At 43.2% G+C, this 15,518-nt stretch overlaps 1 protein-coding gene across 4 annotated transcripts in view; it reads right to left on the bottom strand.

Annotated features, from left to right (window-relative positions):
• The window catches only part of ADCY8 (adenylate cyclase 8), a 226,972-nt gene that overhangs the window by 18,150 nt on the left and 193,304 nt on the right, over nt 1-15,518 (bottom strand). For all 4 annotated transcript variants that reach the window (XM_043880380.1, XM_043880381.1, XM_043880382.1 and 1 more), the window contains 2 exons: nt 8,728-8,806; nt 805-963 (listed from right to left, as the gene is read on the bottom strand). In XM_043880380.1, the coding sequence (XP_043736315.1) occupies nt 805-963; nt 8,728-8,806 (238 nt within the window). The remainder of the gene's footprint in view (nt 1-804; nt 964-8,727; nt 8,807-15,518) is intronic.

The raw sequence follows: 15,518 nt of genomic DNA, 5'->3' as shown, positions 1-15,518 counted from the left end.
CACCCATCAGAGCAGGGCCCTCACAGTGCGCTTCTGTACTGGCCTGTTATCTCTCTGCCCCCATTTGAATATAAGCTACACGATGGCAAGCCCTTGTCTAGTTAATCCCCCAGAAGCATCCCAGGGCCTTTTAGATGTTTATTGCACAGTCTGTGCCTGAGAAATAATTTTTGACTGTTGTGCCTCAGATACCAGGAAGGTTTAGTTTGCTTTGCTTAGACAAGGCTGCCCTTTTGTGGTCAAAGGCTAAGGCTTACTTCACTTGCTGTAGTGTCTTCAGGCTTCATCCATGTTGTAGCATGTATCAGAATTTACTTCCTTCCAAAGACTGAACAACATTCCACTGCATGTATAGACACAACATTCCACTGTATGTACAGACCCCGTTTCCCTTATCCATTTATCTTTTGATGGAGTCTTGGATGATCCCAACATTCTGGTATTATAAATAATGTTGCTATGAATATGAATGTGCAGCTATCTCTTTGTGACTCTACTTTCAGTCCTGTTGGTTACATAACCCCAAAGTGGAATTGTTGGATTTATATATATATACACACACACATCTATGTAAAACTTTAAAACTCCAACTCAGTCTTGCACTAGTGACCTTATTACATGCATCTTACAGATGAGGTACCAGAAGCTGGGGAGGCCACACGTGTGTTTCAGAGTGCTGGGGAGTGGGCCTGGCCTCCATGCTCAGCTGAGGACAGTGGGGCCCTCTGAGCGCCTGGGATCAGGGTGTCCTATCGCAGCCCTCCCGCAGCCGCCCATCCTCGGGGCAGATGAGCCCAGGCTCACCTCGTTGTCCCGGTCCTTCTCCAGGAAGTGGCGGGCCACGTGGCTCGGCAGGATGTTCCGCAGCATGTTCTCATTGTGCTCCCTCAGCTCCTTCATCTCGTTGATCTCCTCTTTGGCCTGGACTCGCCACAGGAAGTCCAGGCGGGCCGTGTACTCCAGCTGTGGTTCAGGGGACAGAAGGGGAGGAAGGGGTTCAGACACACGTCTGTGGGAGGTGGACAGGGCTTCTCCCGAACCCTCTGCACATGAAACAGAACCCGAGCCAAACATTTCGGGAGGCCTTTGCCTGACACCAGGAGACCGGAAGATGAGTAGCTTTTACGGGCCGTGTGCCTCCCATTCCGAGCACTGCGGCACCTGGGATTTTGTCGTCGTTTCTTTCCTCCACTGTGCACTGCAGGTGCTGTGAGGTCAGGGTTCTGCCCCCGCCCCCCATTCAAATCACATCCTTGCCATATAAAAACCTTCCTGGCACAGGGCTGGTGTTCCATTAATATTTCTTGATTCGACAAACAAATTACAGTAGTAAAAGCAGCTAGCACGTAAGCTGTGCTCATCAGATGGTGCCAGGAACTGTTCTAAGGAATATACATATATTAATGCCTTTAATCTATGCAACAAGGACTTCCCAGTGGCTCAGTGGTAAAGAATCCCCCTGCAGTGCAGGAGACGTGGGTTCAATCCCTGGGTCAGGAATTATTTAGGAAGTTGTAGGTAGAACATATGACTCACAGTAGGTATTTAATACCTATTAGTTCCCTCTTTTCCTAAAATCCTGTTTGTTTTTTAATTTTTAAAAATTGTTACTCTTTCCTAAAAACTTTATCTTTTGTATTGATATTTCAGGTGGACAGCAAAGGGACTCCACCATACATACACATGTATCCACCCTTCCCCAACTTCTCTCTCAGCATTTCTTTTCATTGGAAAGCGGACAGTTTCCTTTTTAAAAAATCTCACAAGCCATATTTATGAGGGCTTTTGGTAATGTCATTATTTCAAAGTCTTTAACTGTTGAAATGAACAATATGTTGCACCATTTAACACATGGTTAGACACCCTGAATTCAAGGGCTTAGAAAAATTCAGCTAGTTCTTTTCTTTGTCTTATGTGCAAGTCTCAGTGAATGGCAAAAGTATGAAAAGGCAGAGGTGCAAGGTTATTCTTTCAGCAGAATTTCTAATAGCAAAAGCTGGAAACAATCCAAGTGCTCATTTTGCTGGTTGAATAAACTTATATACAGCTATAAAAAGAAATGAAGAATATTTCTCTATATGTACTTTGATGGGTTGGTATCTAAGGCGGAGAAATACATGAACAGTTTGTCATTATTGATCTAATGAAAGGGGATATCTATATATCTCTCTCTCCATATATATATATATTTATTTATTAAAAATTGAAGTACAAAAACATAAAACATAATTACAATGAGATGAGAAAGGTGGGGTGAAGGAATAGGGATACATTTAAACTTTATAAATTATATCTTGTTTTATAAACTTGACTTTTGAATCATGGAAATATTTTACTTAATTATGAAACTGGATGGAATTTTTAAAAGCTCAAAGAAGCAAACCTACAGGTATAACTGCACAGAGAATAATTATTCCAAATGTCTTTTAACACAATAAGTTGAAGGCACATTTGTGAAGAGAAATATTCTAAGGCTCAAAAGAGCTCAACAAGAATCCTCAAAGTGTTTACAACAATCACCTGGTAGGTGGTGGTGTCTGTGGTATTATTGTTACATTACTGTGGTTTGGAAAAGACTCTTGAGAGTCCCTTGGACTGCAAGGAGATCAAACCAGTCAAGTACTAAAGGAAATCAGTCCTGAATATACATTGGAAGGACTGATGCTGAAGCTGAAGCTCCAATACTTTGGCCACCTGAGGCAAAGAACTGACTCATCAGAAAAGACCCTGATGCTGGGAAAGACTGAAGGCAGGAGGAGAAGGGAACGACAAGGGCAAGATGGCTGGATGGCATCACCGACTCAATAGACATGAGTCTGAGCAAGCTCTGGGGGTTGGTGATGGACAGGGAAGCCTGGTGTGCTGCAGTCCATGGGATTGCAAAGAGTTGGACATGACAGCAACTGAACTGACTGTATCTGAGGGGCTTCCTTGGTGGCTCAGACAGTAGGGAACCTGCCTGCGATGTGGGAGACCTGGGTTCCGTCTCTGGGTTGGGAAGATTCCCTGGAGAAGGGAGTGGCCACCCACTCCAGTATTCTTGCCTGAAGAATTCCACGGACAGAGGAGTCTGGGGGGCCACAGTCCATGAGGTCACAAAGAGTCAGACATGACTGAGCGACTAATACTTTCACTTGCATTGTATCTGAGTTGCAAGATAAAGCAAATGAATAACCCTTTTCAACTTTTTGTATTCTGATTTCCCTTCCCAAACCATTTAGGAACTGGCTATATGAAAATAGTACCAAGTGTTTGTGTGCTCTCAAAATTCATATTTTGAAATCTTAACCCTCAAAGTGATGGTATTAGGAGGTGGGGCCTTTGGGAGGTGTTTAGGTCATGAGGTTGGAACCCTCATGAATGGGATTAATGTCTATAAAAGAGATCCCAGAGATGTCCCTGTGCCTTCTGCCATGTGAAGATGAAGTGAGAAGATGCCTGTGAACCAGGACGTAGGCCCTCCTCACCAGACACTGAATCTGCCAGCACCTTGGTCTTGGACTTCCTATCCTCTACTGGGAGAAATAAATTTATGAGTTTATAAAAGAAAAAAGAAAAGAGCACCAAAAGAACTAACAAACATTGTTTATATGTTTTGTGCCAGGCTCTTAACACAGAATGATAATTAACACGGACTGAGTCCTTGTCTTGAACTGGGCACTGTACTTAGCATTTCAAACATACTGAAAGTCTTTTAATCACACTATGGCTCAACAAAGCAGGTACTTTTTTATGCCTGTTTGATAGCTGAGGAAACGGAGGCACAGGAAGGCGAAGTCAGGTGCCCAAGGTTTCACAAATAGCGGCTGGGCTTTGAACTCAGGGCATTTGAACTCCAAGCTGTGATTCTTAACCCCTGCACTCTATGAACATGACTTCATTCAGCTGTTTTCCAACTCTTGATAGATAACTATTAGACTTTTCCTTTTGCAGGTAAAGAAATGTCAGCTCTGAGAGGTTGAGCATCTCAAGGTCACCTATTCTTCCAGGAGCCTTGCTGGGATGCAAATTTAATAATTTGGTCCCAAGACTTGGGTCTTTCTAAGCTGCACAATCCCAGTGCCTATCTTTATCAGACCCGGAAGTAAGCAACTAGAGACCTGACCTCATTAATCTCTATCTCTGTGCACAGGTGTACCATCCTCTGCTCTGAAAGCAGAGCTGAGGCCAAGCCCAAACCTCAGGGCTGCAATGAATCAGGCACGAGGTGGGAGGCACCTGGCTGTCTGCTCTCTTCTGTCCAATGTTCGGGAAGTTCACCTGCCTCAGAGGAGGAGGAAGTGTTTGGTGTATCACTTTCACATATGTGCAGAATGAGAGTTCCCAATTATTCGGTTGCATAACCGCCTCCGTCACTCTGGAGATGTACAATTACACATGCTCCCACCGGGATGCTGCTGCGTACCAGGCGTCAGTGGGGATTATTCAGGCTTTAGTAAAAATAGAGGGCCTCTGAGTCACCAGGGAACACAGTGGGAGCAGGTAGCAGACTCAGAAGTGGACGGACTTGATCCGGATGAACAGGACTCTGATGGGGTCATGAAATGATGCTCGAGGTGATGCAGTTCAGCAGAAAGGTACCCTCTAACAGATAGGCAGCACCACGTGGTGGAGAGGGTGTGGACCGAGAAGTTGGATGGAGCATTTGCATCCCTGTTTCTGTCTGGTTCTCCTTGACTTTGTGACCTCAAGTGACTTGAGTCTCTGCTGTTGCCTTGGGACCAGATGGATGATAACACTTTCTCTGTTTGTCTCAGACTCTTGCTTCCAAAGTAAAATATTAATAGCTCATGATGTTTGAGCACTTACTCCAAGTGCAAATCACTGGGAGAAGTGAATTTTAATTATATTCTCATATAATACTACAAAAAAACCTACAGAAACTGTTACTATCATACCCACTTTATAGGTGAGAAAACAGAGACAGAGAAAGTTAGATAAATGACTGAAGGTCACATATCTACTGAGTGGCAGAGTAGGGATTTGAATAGTATCTACCCCACTCCAAAGGTTACATCTGTAACTGCTACAGTTATGGGATGTAGTTATGTCATTTTAAAACCTTTTGAGGGACTTCCCTGGCGGTCCACTGGTTAAGACTGCTTTCCAATGCAAGGGGGGCAGGTTTAATCCCTGGTCGGGGAACTAACATCCCACATGACTTGCAGTCAAAAAAACCAAAGCGTGAAACAGAAACAATATTGTAGCAAATTCAATAAAGCCTTTAAAAATGATCCACATTAAAAAAATCTCTTAAAAAGCCTTTGAAGGTTAAAAATAAAAAAGAAAATAATCAGATATCACTTAAGTACTCAGGCCCTCACTATTCACTTACTTGCTCTTTATTCATATTCTTCATGAGATGAGGTTATCTGCTTTTGCAGGATAAATGGAAAATAGAGTAAACTGAATCAGAATTTCAGAAGGGCTTTGCGGCGGCACTAACAGGCACAGAGTAATCCTTAAGGTGACAGGGAAGGTAGAAACAGCCTTCCTATTTTAGAATGAGGACTCCCTCCCCATTCTGAACTTATGCTCTCTTAGCATAAGAGAATTCTCTGAGAACTTCTCACTTGTCAGTTTAAAACCCGTGTGATGGAGAATACGTACACTTTTCTATAGGATTGCCTTGTCTGATTCTGTCTTCACAGCCCTCAAATGGCTTGTCATTTGCATGTCAGATGAAGAATTTCTCCCCTGTGACTAGAAGCTATCAGGATGTGGAGGACATGATCCCAGCTCTCACAGAAAACCAGAAAGACCTAAGTAGGGGGATTCTGCCAATGGCCAGACTTTGACCTTCGGCTTAGTGTTTCAGCTGAAACTGAAGGGCAAGGTGAGGTCATATTTCAGGATTGAATGTCCTTGGTGTCGTGAAGATACATAGACAGTGCCTTTTGTTTTCCCCCGATTGAGAAAGTGGAAAGGTGGGCTCTGGAGACAGATCTGGGGTTGAATTATACTTTTCTCACTTTTTAGCTCAGTAGCCTGACTTCCTTCATCTGTAAAACAGGATCCATCATAACGACCATTCAGGTTGTTGAGATGATTCGATAATACAGGTGAAGGCCAGACACATAGTAGGAGGCCGATACATGCTAACTCTTGCCTCCTTTTCTTCGATTGCCAAGTTTAGTTTTATTTATTTTGTCCCCCTGAGTACATTTTACCATCGGCTTCCCAGGTGGTTCAGTGGTGAAGAATACACCTGCCAAGCAGGGGATGCAATTTCGATTGCTGGGTTGGGAAGATCCCCTGGCAACCTACTACTCCAGTTTTCTTGCCCAGGAAATCTGTGGACAGAGGAGCCTGGTGGGCTATAGCCCACAGGGTCACAAAAGAGTCAGACATGACTTCATGACTAAACAACATGTTACCATCCCGCTTTATTACAAATAACTTTATGTATGTATCTCTAGCTTCCTGGGGTTTTTGGCTGTTTCATCCCTGGTTTCTCAGGATTCGTTACCTCCCTGTCTCCATGGTAATTTCTCAGTGGTATGTTTCTATTTCTACTCTGGCTGATAGTCTTGTTTTTTTCCTTTCCTGGTTACTTTTTTTTTTTTTTTAAGTACACGCACAGAGAGACAGGCTGGGATCCAGAGCACAGCAGTGAAGCAGACAGGGCCTGGCTCTAGCAGAAAGTGATGAGTGTTGCAGCATTCATGGTCTGTGTGCGCATGGAGAAACCCTACCGGTTGTGGAGAACTGGTGACATCTCTTGGGTGAGGTCTGGTATGATGCTCCATGCAGAATAATTTCTGCTTCTCTGACTCTTGTGGTCCTTGGACAAGGCTGGTTCACTCATAGCACATCCCACATTGCATTATTTAGGGTCCACTCTCCTCCAGGAGACAGGAAGCCTTGGGGCTAGGGATGGGGTTTTGTACGAGGCTATCCAAGGTGACGCCCCAGATCCTGGCAGACAGGGAAGTGGCATCAATACTCTAGGCACTTTATCTACTCAGGACAAATCAATGATGAAGTGCCTCCTCTATCTCTGAAAGGCAGCGCTCAAAATGCTACATACAATCATCTCAAATGATTCTTCAAAACAGCCCTAGTCAGGAATTACTATCTTATTGTAAAGAAGAGGAAGCAGAGAGTCAGGGAGAAGGCCACAAACTTCTTGGAGGCAGGGTGGGATTGGAACCTTGGTTAGGATGGTCCTCAAGCCCGACTGGGAGTTTGGAATAGACCTGTACCTGTGTGCGTGCATGCTAACTGTGTGACTCTATGGACTGTAGTTTTCCAGGCTCCTTTGTCCATGGGATTCTCCAGGCAAGAATACTGGAGTCAGTTGCCATACCTTCCTCCAGGGGATCTTCCCGACCCAGAAATCGAACACACGTCTCTTATGTCTCCTGCATTGGCAAGTGGGTTCTTTACCACCCAGATGACATGTACACATACCTATATTTAAAATAGGTAACCAACAAGGAAGAAGGAAACGGCAACCCACTGCAGTATCCTTGCCTGGAAAAGTCTGTGGACAGAGGAGCCTGGCGGGCTATACAGTCCATGGAATTGCAAAAAGGTCAGACATGACTTAGCAAACAAACAATTGTACAGCACAGAGAACTTTGCTCCATACTCTGTGCATGTTGTGCATGCGTGTTATTTGCTCAGCCATGTCTGATTCTTTGCGATCCTGTGGACTGTAGCCTACCAGACTCCTCTCTCCATGGGATTCTCCAGGCAAGAATACTGGAGTGAGTTGCCATTTCCTTCTCTGGAGGATCTTTCCAACCCAGGGATTAAACCTGTGTCTCCTGAGTTGCAGGCAGATTCTTTACTATCTGAACTCAATACTGTATAATAACCTAAATGGGAAAAGATTTTGAAAAAGAAGAGAGATATATATAACTGAATCACTTTGCTGTACATCTGAAACTAACATAACATTTTAACTCAACCATACTCCAATAGAAAAAAAAAAAAAGCCAAAACACAAAATCCCCAAACCTGAATGTTTACCTTATTTACACAACTTCCAATGTTACTATTTAGTTGCTAGGTTGTGTCGGACCCTTTGTGACCCCATGGACTGTAGCCCGCCAGACTCCTCTATCCATGGGATCTCCCAGGCAAGAACACTTGAGTGGGTTGCCATTTCCTTCCCTAGGGGATCTTCCTGATCCAGGGATCGAACCTGTGTCTTCTACACTGACAGGAAGAATCTTTGCCACTGTCCCACCAGGTTGACTTCCATAGTAATAGTTTTATCCAGGCAACAGAACTGGGAGAGATCCCAGCTGGCCTTAGCCAGAAATTGAAAGCTCTTTTTTTTTTTTTCCTTATAATAGTTTCACTGAAAGAGATACACCTAAAAGGAATGGAAACCATATTGCTCTCCAAATCATCTCCATCTTAATTTTTTATTAAGTGTTCCATACTAGGAATTGCTTTGTTAAGAATCACAACTTGCTGGGAATTCCCTGGCTGTCCAGTGGTTAGGACTCAGCGCTTTTAACTACCAGGGCCTATGTTCAAACCCTGGTCAAGAAGCTAAGATCCCACAAGTCATGCATGGCTCCGCCAAGAGGGGGGGAAAAAAAAGGAAAGAAACAAAAGAAAATAAAAGAAGAAGAAAAAGAAGAATCGCTACTTGCTGCAAGTTACTAAAAGTCATTTACCACAGAGATGAGTGGTGGCCCCCCAGGCCAATTTTATGGCAGCAGGAAATACCAGGTAATCACAGGCAGTCAGAGGAAAACGTCAGATTACCTGCTGTCCATGGTAGAACACAGCGAGAAGGAACATGGCCATTAGCAGTAGTGATGCTTCCTTGGTCCCCAGGAAATCTCTGCCAGGAGAAAAAATGCAAATAGTGGCGTGGTTATTGACAACTATGAAGGGACTTCAAGGAGACCCATTATGAAACTGAGATTCAGAGTGGAGTGGGATAAAAAGAAAGGAGCAGTTGTTTTCTGAGCTCCCACTATATGATAGGGGCTCTCTGAAGGCCTCCACATAGGCTAATCGGAAACCAGTTGACCCCCAGGGCTACAAGGTCATGTAGGTCATACCTGATGGAAGACTCCAGAATCTAACATCTAGACAATGCATTCTCATTAATAATGATGTCTTCTATTGCAAAAAGCTTTTTTTTTTAATTTCAAGGAGCTCTTACACTTTATTGTCACAAAGGTCCACATGAAGACAGACATTCTCTTTCTTCAATGTTGTCCTCTTTAAGAGACAGGCACATTGGAGTTGCTATGTGGCAGTACCTGTTCTAAGTGCTCTAAGAATAACACTTCAGTTCAGTTCAGTTCAGTCGCTCAGTCGTGTCCGACTCTTTGCGACCCCATCAATCACAGCATTGGAAAAGACCCTGATGCTGGGAGGGATTGGGAGCAGGAGGAGAAGAATAACACTTAGGTTTTTATAAAAAATCTTATTGCAATTTTGGGCCCTGTTGTTCTCCTTTACAATCTCTTTTCTGCATCGCTGCTAGAGTTTTGTTTTTTTAATACCACGAAAGCCAGAAAGATCGAGGGCAAGAAGAAAAGAGGGCAACAGAAGATGAGGTGGTTTGATGGCATATCACTGACTCAATGAACATGAGTTTGAGCAAAGTCCAGGAGATGGTGAAGGACAGAGGAACCTGGCCTGCTGCAGTCCTTGGGGTCGCAGAGTCGGGCATGACTTAGTGACTGAACAACAACAAAACCAGATCACATCACTCCTTTGTTTTATAGCTTCCCAACCACAAGCATACATACACTCAGAACTCATTCAGAGGTAACTTGACTCTTATGTGTTAAAGGACACAATGGGGCCATAAGAGATGAGATGCAGGGCTCAGAGAGAGAGCAGAATGGGCACAAATATGGCGGCACCCAGGCCATCTCCAGCCTTCCCTTTTCTATTCTCCCTGGAGAATAGCAGGAGTAGCACGGGGCTCAAGGAAATGACAGCATGAACTCAGCTGCCAAGGCCAGCTTTTCACCTAGCTTTACACTAAAAGACCCTTCCAGCTTACACAGGGCCAGACCCAGTCCAGCTCTCCAGGCAGAATGGAGACTCGGGAATGGAAATGTGCTTTCTCTTGGGGAGATACTGTGCGCATGGGGACCCAGGGCTCCGAGGAACCCTGGCTGCAACAAGATGCAGATTCGTGAATTCCTAGTTCCATTGCTTTTCCTTGGAGATAAGATGCTAATAATAGATGAAACTCATTATTACATCTCTTTTCTGTAGCCCCAATGATGCACATAATTATTGACCATCTACTGTGTACCAGGCACATGCTAGGATACAGAACTGAAGAAGATACCTTGCCTTTGCCCTCAATACAGTTCAGTAAAGGAAAGAACTAGACAGATGATTTCATAACATGGTGACCCCATAGTAAGGATACACCCTGGTTGCCATGGGAATATAAGGGAAGAGAAAGTAAACTAGGCTGGATATTCAGGCGAGACTCAAGAGCCGAATACTAAAGGCTGATAAGAGTCCATCCTAAAGGAGATCAGTCCTGAATATTCATTGGAAGGACTGATGCTGAAGCTGAAACTCCAATACCTTGGCCACCTGATGCGAAGATCTGACTCATTAGAAAAGACCCTGATGCTGGGAAAGACTGAAGGTGGGAGAAGGGGATGACAGAGGATGAGATGGCTGGATGGCATCACCAACTCGATGGACATGAGTTTGGGTAAGCTCCGGGAGTTGGTGATGGACAGGGAGGCCTGGTGTGCTGCAGTCCGTGGGGTCGCAAAGAGTTGGACACGACTGAGCGACTGAACTAAACTGAACTGAAGAGTTTGGGAGGAAAAGGGGGGAGGGGAGTCTATAGGTATAAGGCATAGATCTTACTTAGCTAGCAGCTGGTTTACAAGCCTGTAGTGCAGGGAGGATAAATAAATGCCATACGTCCAGTCTGAGGCCACACGCAGACTCAGCAGGAGAGAGTGCTCAGATCTGGGAGAGCCATACAGCTTACAGCTGGACTGTAGGTCATGTATTGTCATCCAGAATTTTAGGGGCTAGGATTCATTCATTCATTTGGTCACAGTCACCATAGTGCTGAGCACAGGTACATACTAACACGACCCTTTTTTCATGTCACAATTCTCTGGCCTTTCAAGCTTGTGGACACCTGACAAAATCAATTCACAAGCTTTGTACTCATGCAGACCCAGCTTCCAATCTCAGTTCTGCTACTGACCAACGGTTTGACCTTGGACAAGCTACTTAATACCTCTGAGCCTCAGTTTGTTGCCTTGTGAAGGACACTAATTGCATTTACCTCCTTAATTGTGAGAAATAATTGACCAAATCTTGGCAACATACATGCTTGGCATGTACTCTCTTTATCCCTTAAAGCTCCCAGTACATCAACTTGCTCCTAGTGGTGGTATTTTACAAAATCACTCATTCACTTGGCATAGATTGAATGGGACGTGTCCTATGTTTAGCTCCTCATGAATATAGCCTGAACTGCTGCCCTGACTGGCACTTCTGATATACTTTCCTTTCTGATGCAGAAGAATTTTTAAAACTCAGCAACTTATCACATAAAACATACCTTCAAGAGAAAACGTAAATACATCTTGAATCATTGTGAAAGTAGTGGTTGACTAAAAATAGAGAGATGACTAGAACACATTCGGAAAAAGTAAAGGAAAATTATAAACAGTTGTTAAGCCTTCAGGATGTACTTCAAATGGAAAAAAATATGGCCTAACTAGAGACTACAGAATATGCCCAGTAAGTTAGTCAGGCCAAAGAACATCCAGAAAAAATTGTGATTTGAAAGGATTTTTTTTCTTTGTAATTTCGATGACTATTTGAAGAACTTCCAAAGACAGCCAAATGACTGAAATTTGTACAAAACTGTAATACTTTGCCAGATATTAAGTGGCAGAGACATGAAACCAAGGAGATTTTGAACTAATTTATTTGTATTAACAAAATTACTGAATTGATAGTATCCTCACCCTATGCTCATAGAAAAGGACATAATTAAGTGAAAACACATGTAGAATAATGTGATCCTCAGGGCTACCACAATCTTCAGAGACCATCTTATCTGATATCTCATAAAATTAATATTTAATTTGAGCATTAATCATTGCAGAGTACTCATACTAGTTGTAGTGAATTCGGAAGCTAATACAAATTCACAAATTAAAAAAAATAAAAATTGTTCTTCAGCCTATCACCCAGAGAAAACAATGATTAGTATTTTGGAATCAGCTCAATGTCATTTCCTTTTCCTTCATGCAAAAATATATTTATGTTTACAAATTTAGAATCAGAGGGTTCAGACTGCTTTGTAACATATTTTTGCACTTAGTATGTATTACGAAAATAATTCTATGTAATTAAATACTACACAATGTGAATTTAATGTATCCATCCAATTCCATATTATGTGTGCCATACATCATATGATGGTCCTTGCAAGCCCTTTAATTACTGGTTGAAGACTAAGCCCAGAAAGAATAAGATGCTTGCTCAAGGTCACCCAGCTGATTTGTGTCCCAGGATGAGAATTCACATCTCAGGCACCAAGTCAGAGCATTAGCCATTGCGCATCTGATGCCAAATTTTAATGCTGCAATTAGTTCCCATTTCCCCTTGTGGAACCCAAAATAAACCAGCCAGTTTGAATTTATCTTTTATTCTGTTGCCATACTAATGACTGCATTTGCTTAGCACTGATTTTATGTCATACCTCTAATAACACTTTGCGTACATTGCCTGCTTTAATTGTCACAGCAACACTTAAAATATTATTCTCCCTATTCTAGTAAAGCAGAAACTGAGACTCAGATGTTAAATGAGACACTCTAATTCACAAATCTAGTGAATGATGAAGGCTGACTATCAGTGCACATCTCAATGATGCTTTTTCAGTAAGCTCCCATGGCTTTCTAACATGCACTTACTTATAATTACTTGCTTCTAAGCTCCTTACCCCAGATGGCTCAGTGGTAAAGAACCTGCCTGCCCATGTAGGAGACGAAAGAGGCAGTGGGTTCAATTCCTGGGTCAGGATGATCCCCTGGAGGAGTATTCTTGCCTAGAGAATCCCATGGAGAGAGGAGCCTGGAGGGCTATAGTCCATAAGGTTGCAAAGAGTCAGACACGACTGAAGCGATTTAGTAGGCAAACTCCTTGCAGTATCTTGTTCATCTGTGAATCTGCAGAACCTACCAAAGCCCATAGCAAAGGTTATGACACTTAAGTTCGGAAGCAAATTCTCCTGACAGCAAGGGGAGCACCTGGTTTGCGAGCACGTGAATGTGCGCTCAGTTGCTCAGTTGTGTGTGACTCTTTGCAACCCTATGGAATGTAGCCCGCCAGGCTCCTCTGTTCATGAAACTTCCCAGGCAAGAATACTGGAGTGGGTTGCCATGCCTTCTCCAGGGGATCTTCCCACCCACAGGATCAAACCCACATCTCTTGTGTCTCCTGCATTGGTAGGTAGATTCTTTACTACTGAGCCACCCAGGAGATCATAGGGTGTAGGCAGGTGAAACTTAGCTTACTGTGAACTAGTGGTGTAATATGATCCCAAATGAACTACTATTTCCATCAGTCACTCATTCATTTCATTCAACAAGCATTTAATTGGACATCTGCTGCCAGATACTCCACTAAGTGCCAAAAATTATGAACATGGGTAATGGCCCTTGCCCTTAAAAGCTCCTATTCTAACAGAGGAGGAAGATATGGAAATTAATGATTACAATCAGTGTAATGATAAGTGCAATGATAAAAAATTATATGCATAGATTAGAAAATGAGGAATGATCAAAGAGGGCTTCATGGAGGAGGTGGTCTTGAGCATGATGGGTTGGCAAGGGGGAAGAAAGTGCAGAGACTCATGTGGGCAATGGCACATGGTTTCCCATGGCTAGAATGTGAGATCTAAACAGTGACCTGTGGAGTTGTAGGAGATAAGGTCGGAGGAGTCAATGGGACTCCAGGGAGGGTTTTGAAGTTCTTGACAAACAAGTTGAACTTTCCTCGCCTTAGAGGTAACAAGGAACCCCTTAAGGATTTTAAGAAAGATAATGAGTTGACCAGATGGCTTTGAGGAGGATGCCTTGAGAGGGCAGTTTAGGAGATCACATATGGTACAGCAGTCCAGAGATGAAAGCAGGGATATTTCTAACAATAGTAGTATTTGTGCTCTAGAAAGGGTCATGTCTAACACAGTAAGTCCCTTACCCATAAACCTTCAAGCTATGACCTTTCAAGGATGCAAAGATGCATTCACATGTCCAATCATGCAAGTTAGTTCACGTGTCTGGCTACATTGTACATGCATGCATCTTCTGTTGTCGAGTAACATATAGAATACAGAAGTACAGGGTCTTTATTTCAAGCCCAGGATGTCCGGAAGCAAGAGTACAAGCAGTGATGTAGCTGGTACTGTACTGTAAGATTAAACATGTTTTCTTTATTTTTTGTGTTTGTTTTCTATGCATTATTTGCTTGTAAAGTATTACAAACCTATTACAGTATAGTACTATTTAGCCTATTGTGTTAGCTGGGTATCTATTTGTTGGACTTACCAACAAATTGAACTTATGAATGCACTCTCAGAAGGGAACTTGTTCGTATGTAGGGGGCTTACTGTAATAATCATTTATATTCATCAAGTGCTTATTCTATGCCAGACCTTGAGCTAAGTTTCCACTATCACAATTTATCTCTCGTATATTCCTACAACATAGGAACTATTATCACCCCCACTTCGCAGATGAGAAAATCAGGCTTAAAGAGGTTAGGTTGCTTTTAATTCATTTTCTCAAGATCACACAGCTGGCTGATGAAGGTGCTAGGATTTGAAGACAGGTGGTTTGGCTCCTAAACTTGTACTTGCAGGTGTCACGATATAGTCTTCCTTACTGGGGGTGCTGAGGAGGATGAATTTCTAGGGGCCGATAAGATATTGGCAGTGAGGGTACCTCCCCTGTTTTGCGCTCACTGTCATCCATGGAGACAGGTGGTTGTCATGGAGGGGGCCTCATGAGCAGATAGAGTCCGAGTATTGGGGTCATCTCAGTGTGGATGTAGCCAGGATGCCCTGGGCTAGGTTCTCTGTACTTTCCCAAGCACCCAATCCCCAGGAACAATCAGCAGAAATGCCCCAAACCAATGCGAGCTCCTACGGATTGGTTAAATTCCAATCGTATGAGCAGATTGTGACTGCTAAATGGATCCACAGTGACTACTGACCTGTTGATTTATAAACATGGCCGAGAGGGAAAGCTGAATGGACTCTTCCATTTCTCATTAATTTAACTCTGTTGATAGAGTGTGAATCAATACAAGACTAACTGACAATCAACCTTGAGTCAGGAAGCTGAGAAAAGCAGCAATGAACTTGGGATTATGTGCACTCTTAGAATCCTACTTAACAATTTAACAGTAAGTTTTTCCTTAAGACCTTAAAACAGAATTCAGAACTAAACCTTTCTCCTGAAAAGGAAGGATGGGATAGGAGTGAACAGATGCTGAACACCGACCATGGGCAGGCACATCGGAGTCTC

Source organism: Cervus elaphus, chromosome 21, assembly GCF_910594005.1.
Source record: "Cervus elaphus chromosome 21, mCerEla1.1, whole genome shotgun sequence".
NCBI classification, from domain to species: Eukaryota; Metazoa; Chordata; class Mammalia; order Artiodactyla; family Cervidae; genus Cervus; species Cervus elaphus.
Note: the sequence above shows the minus strand (reverse complement) of the source record. Positions and strands in the feature narration are given on the sequence as shown.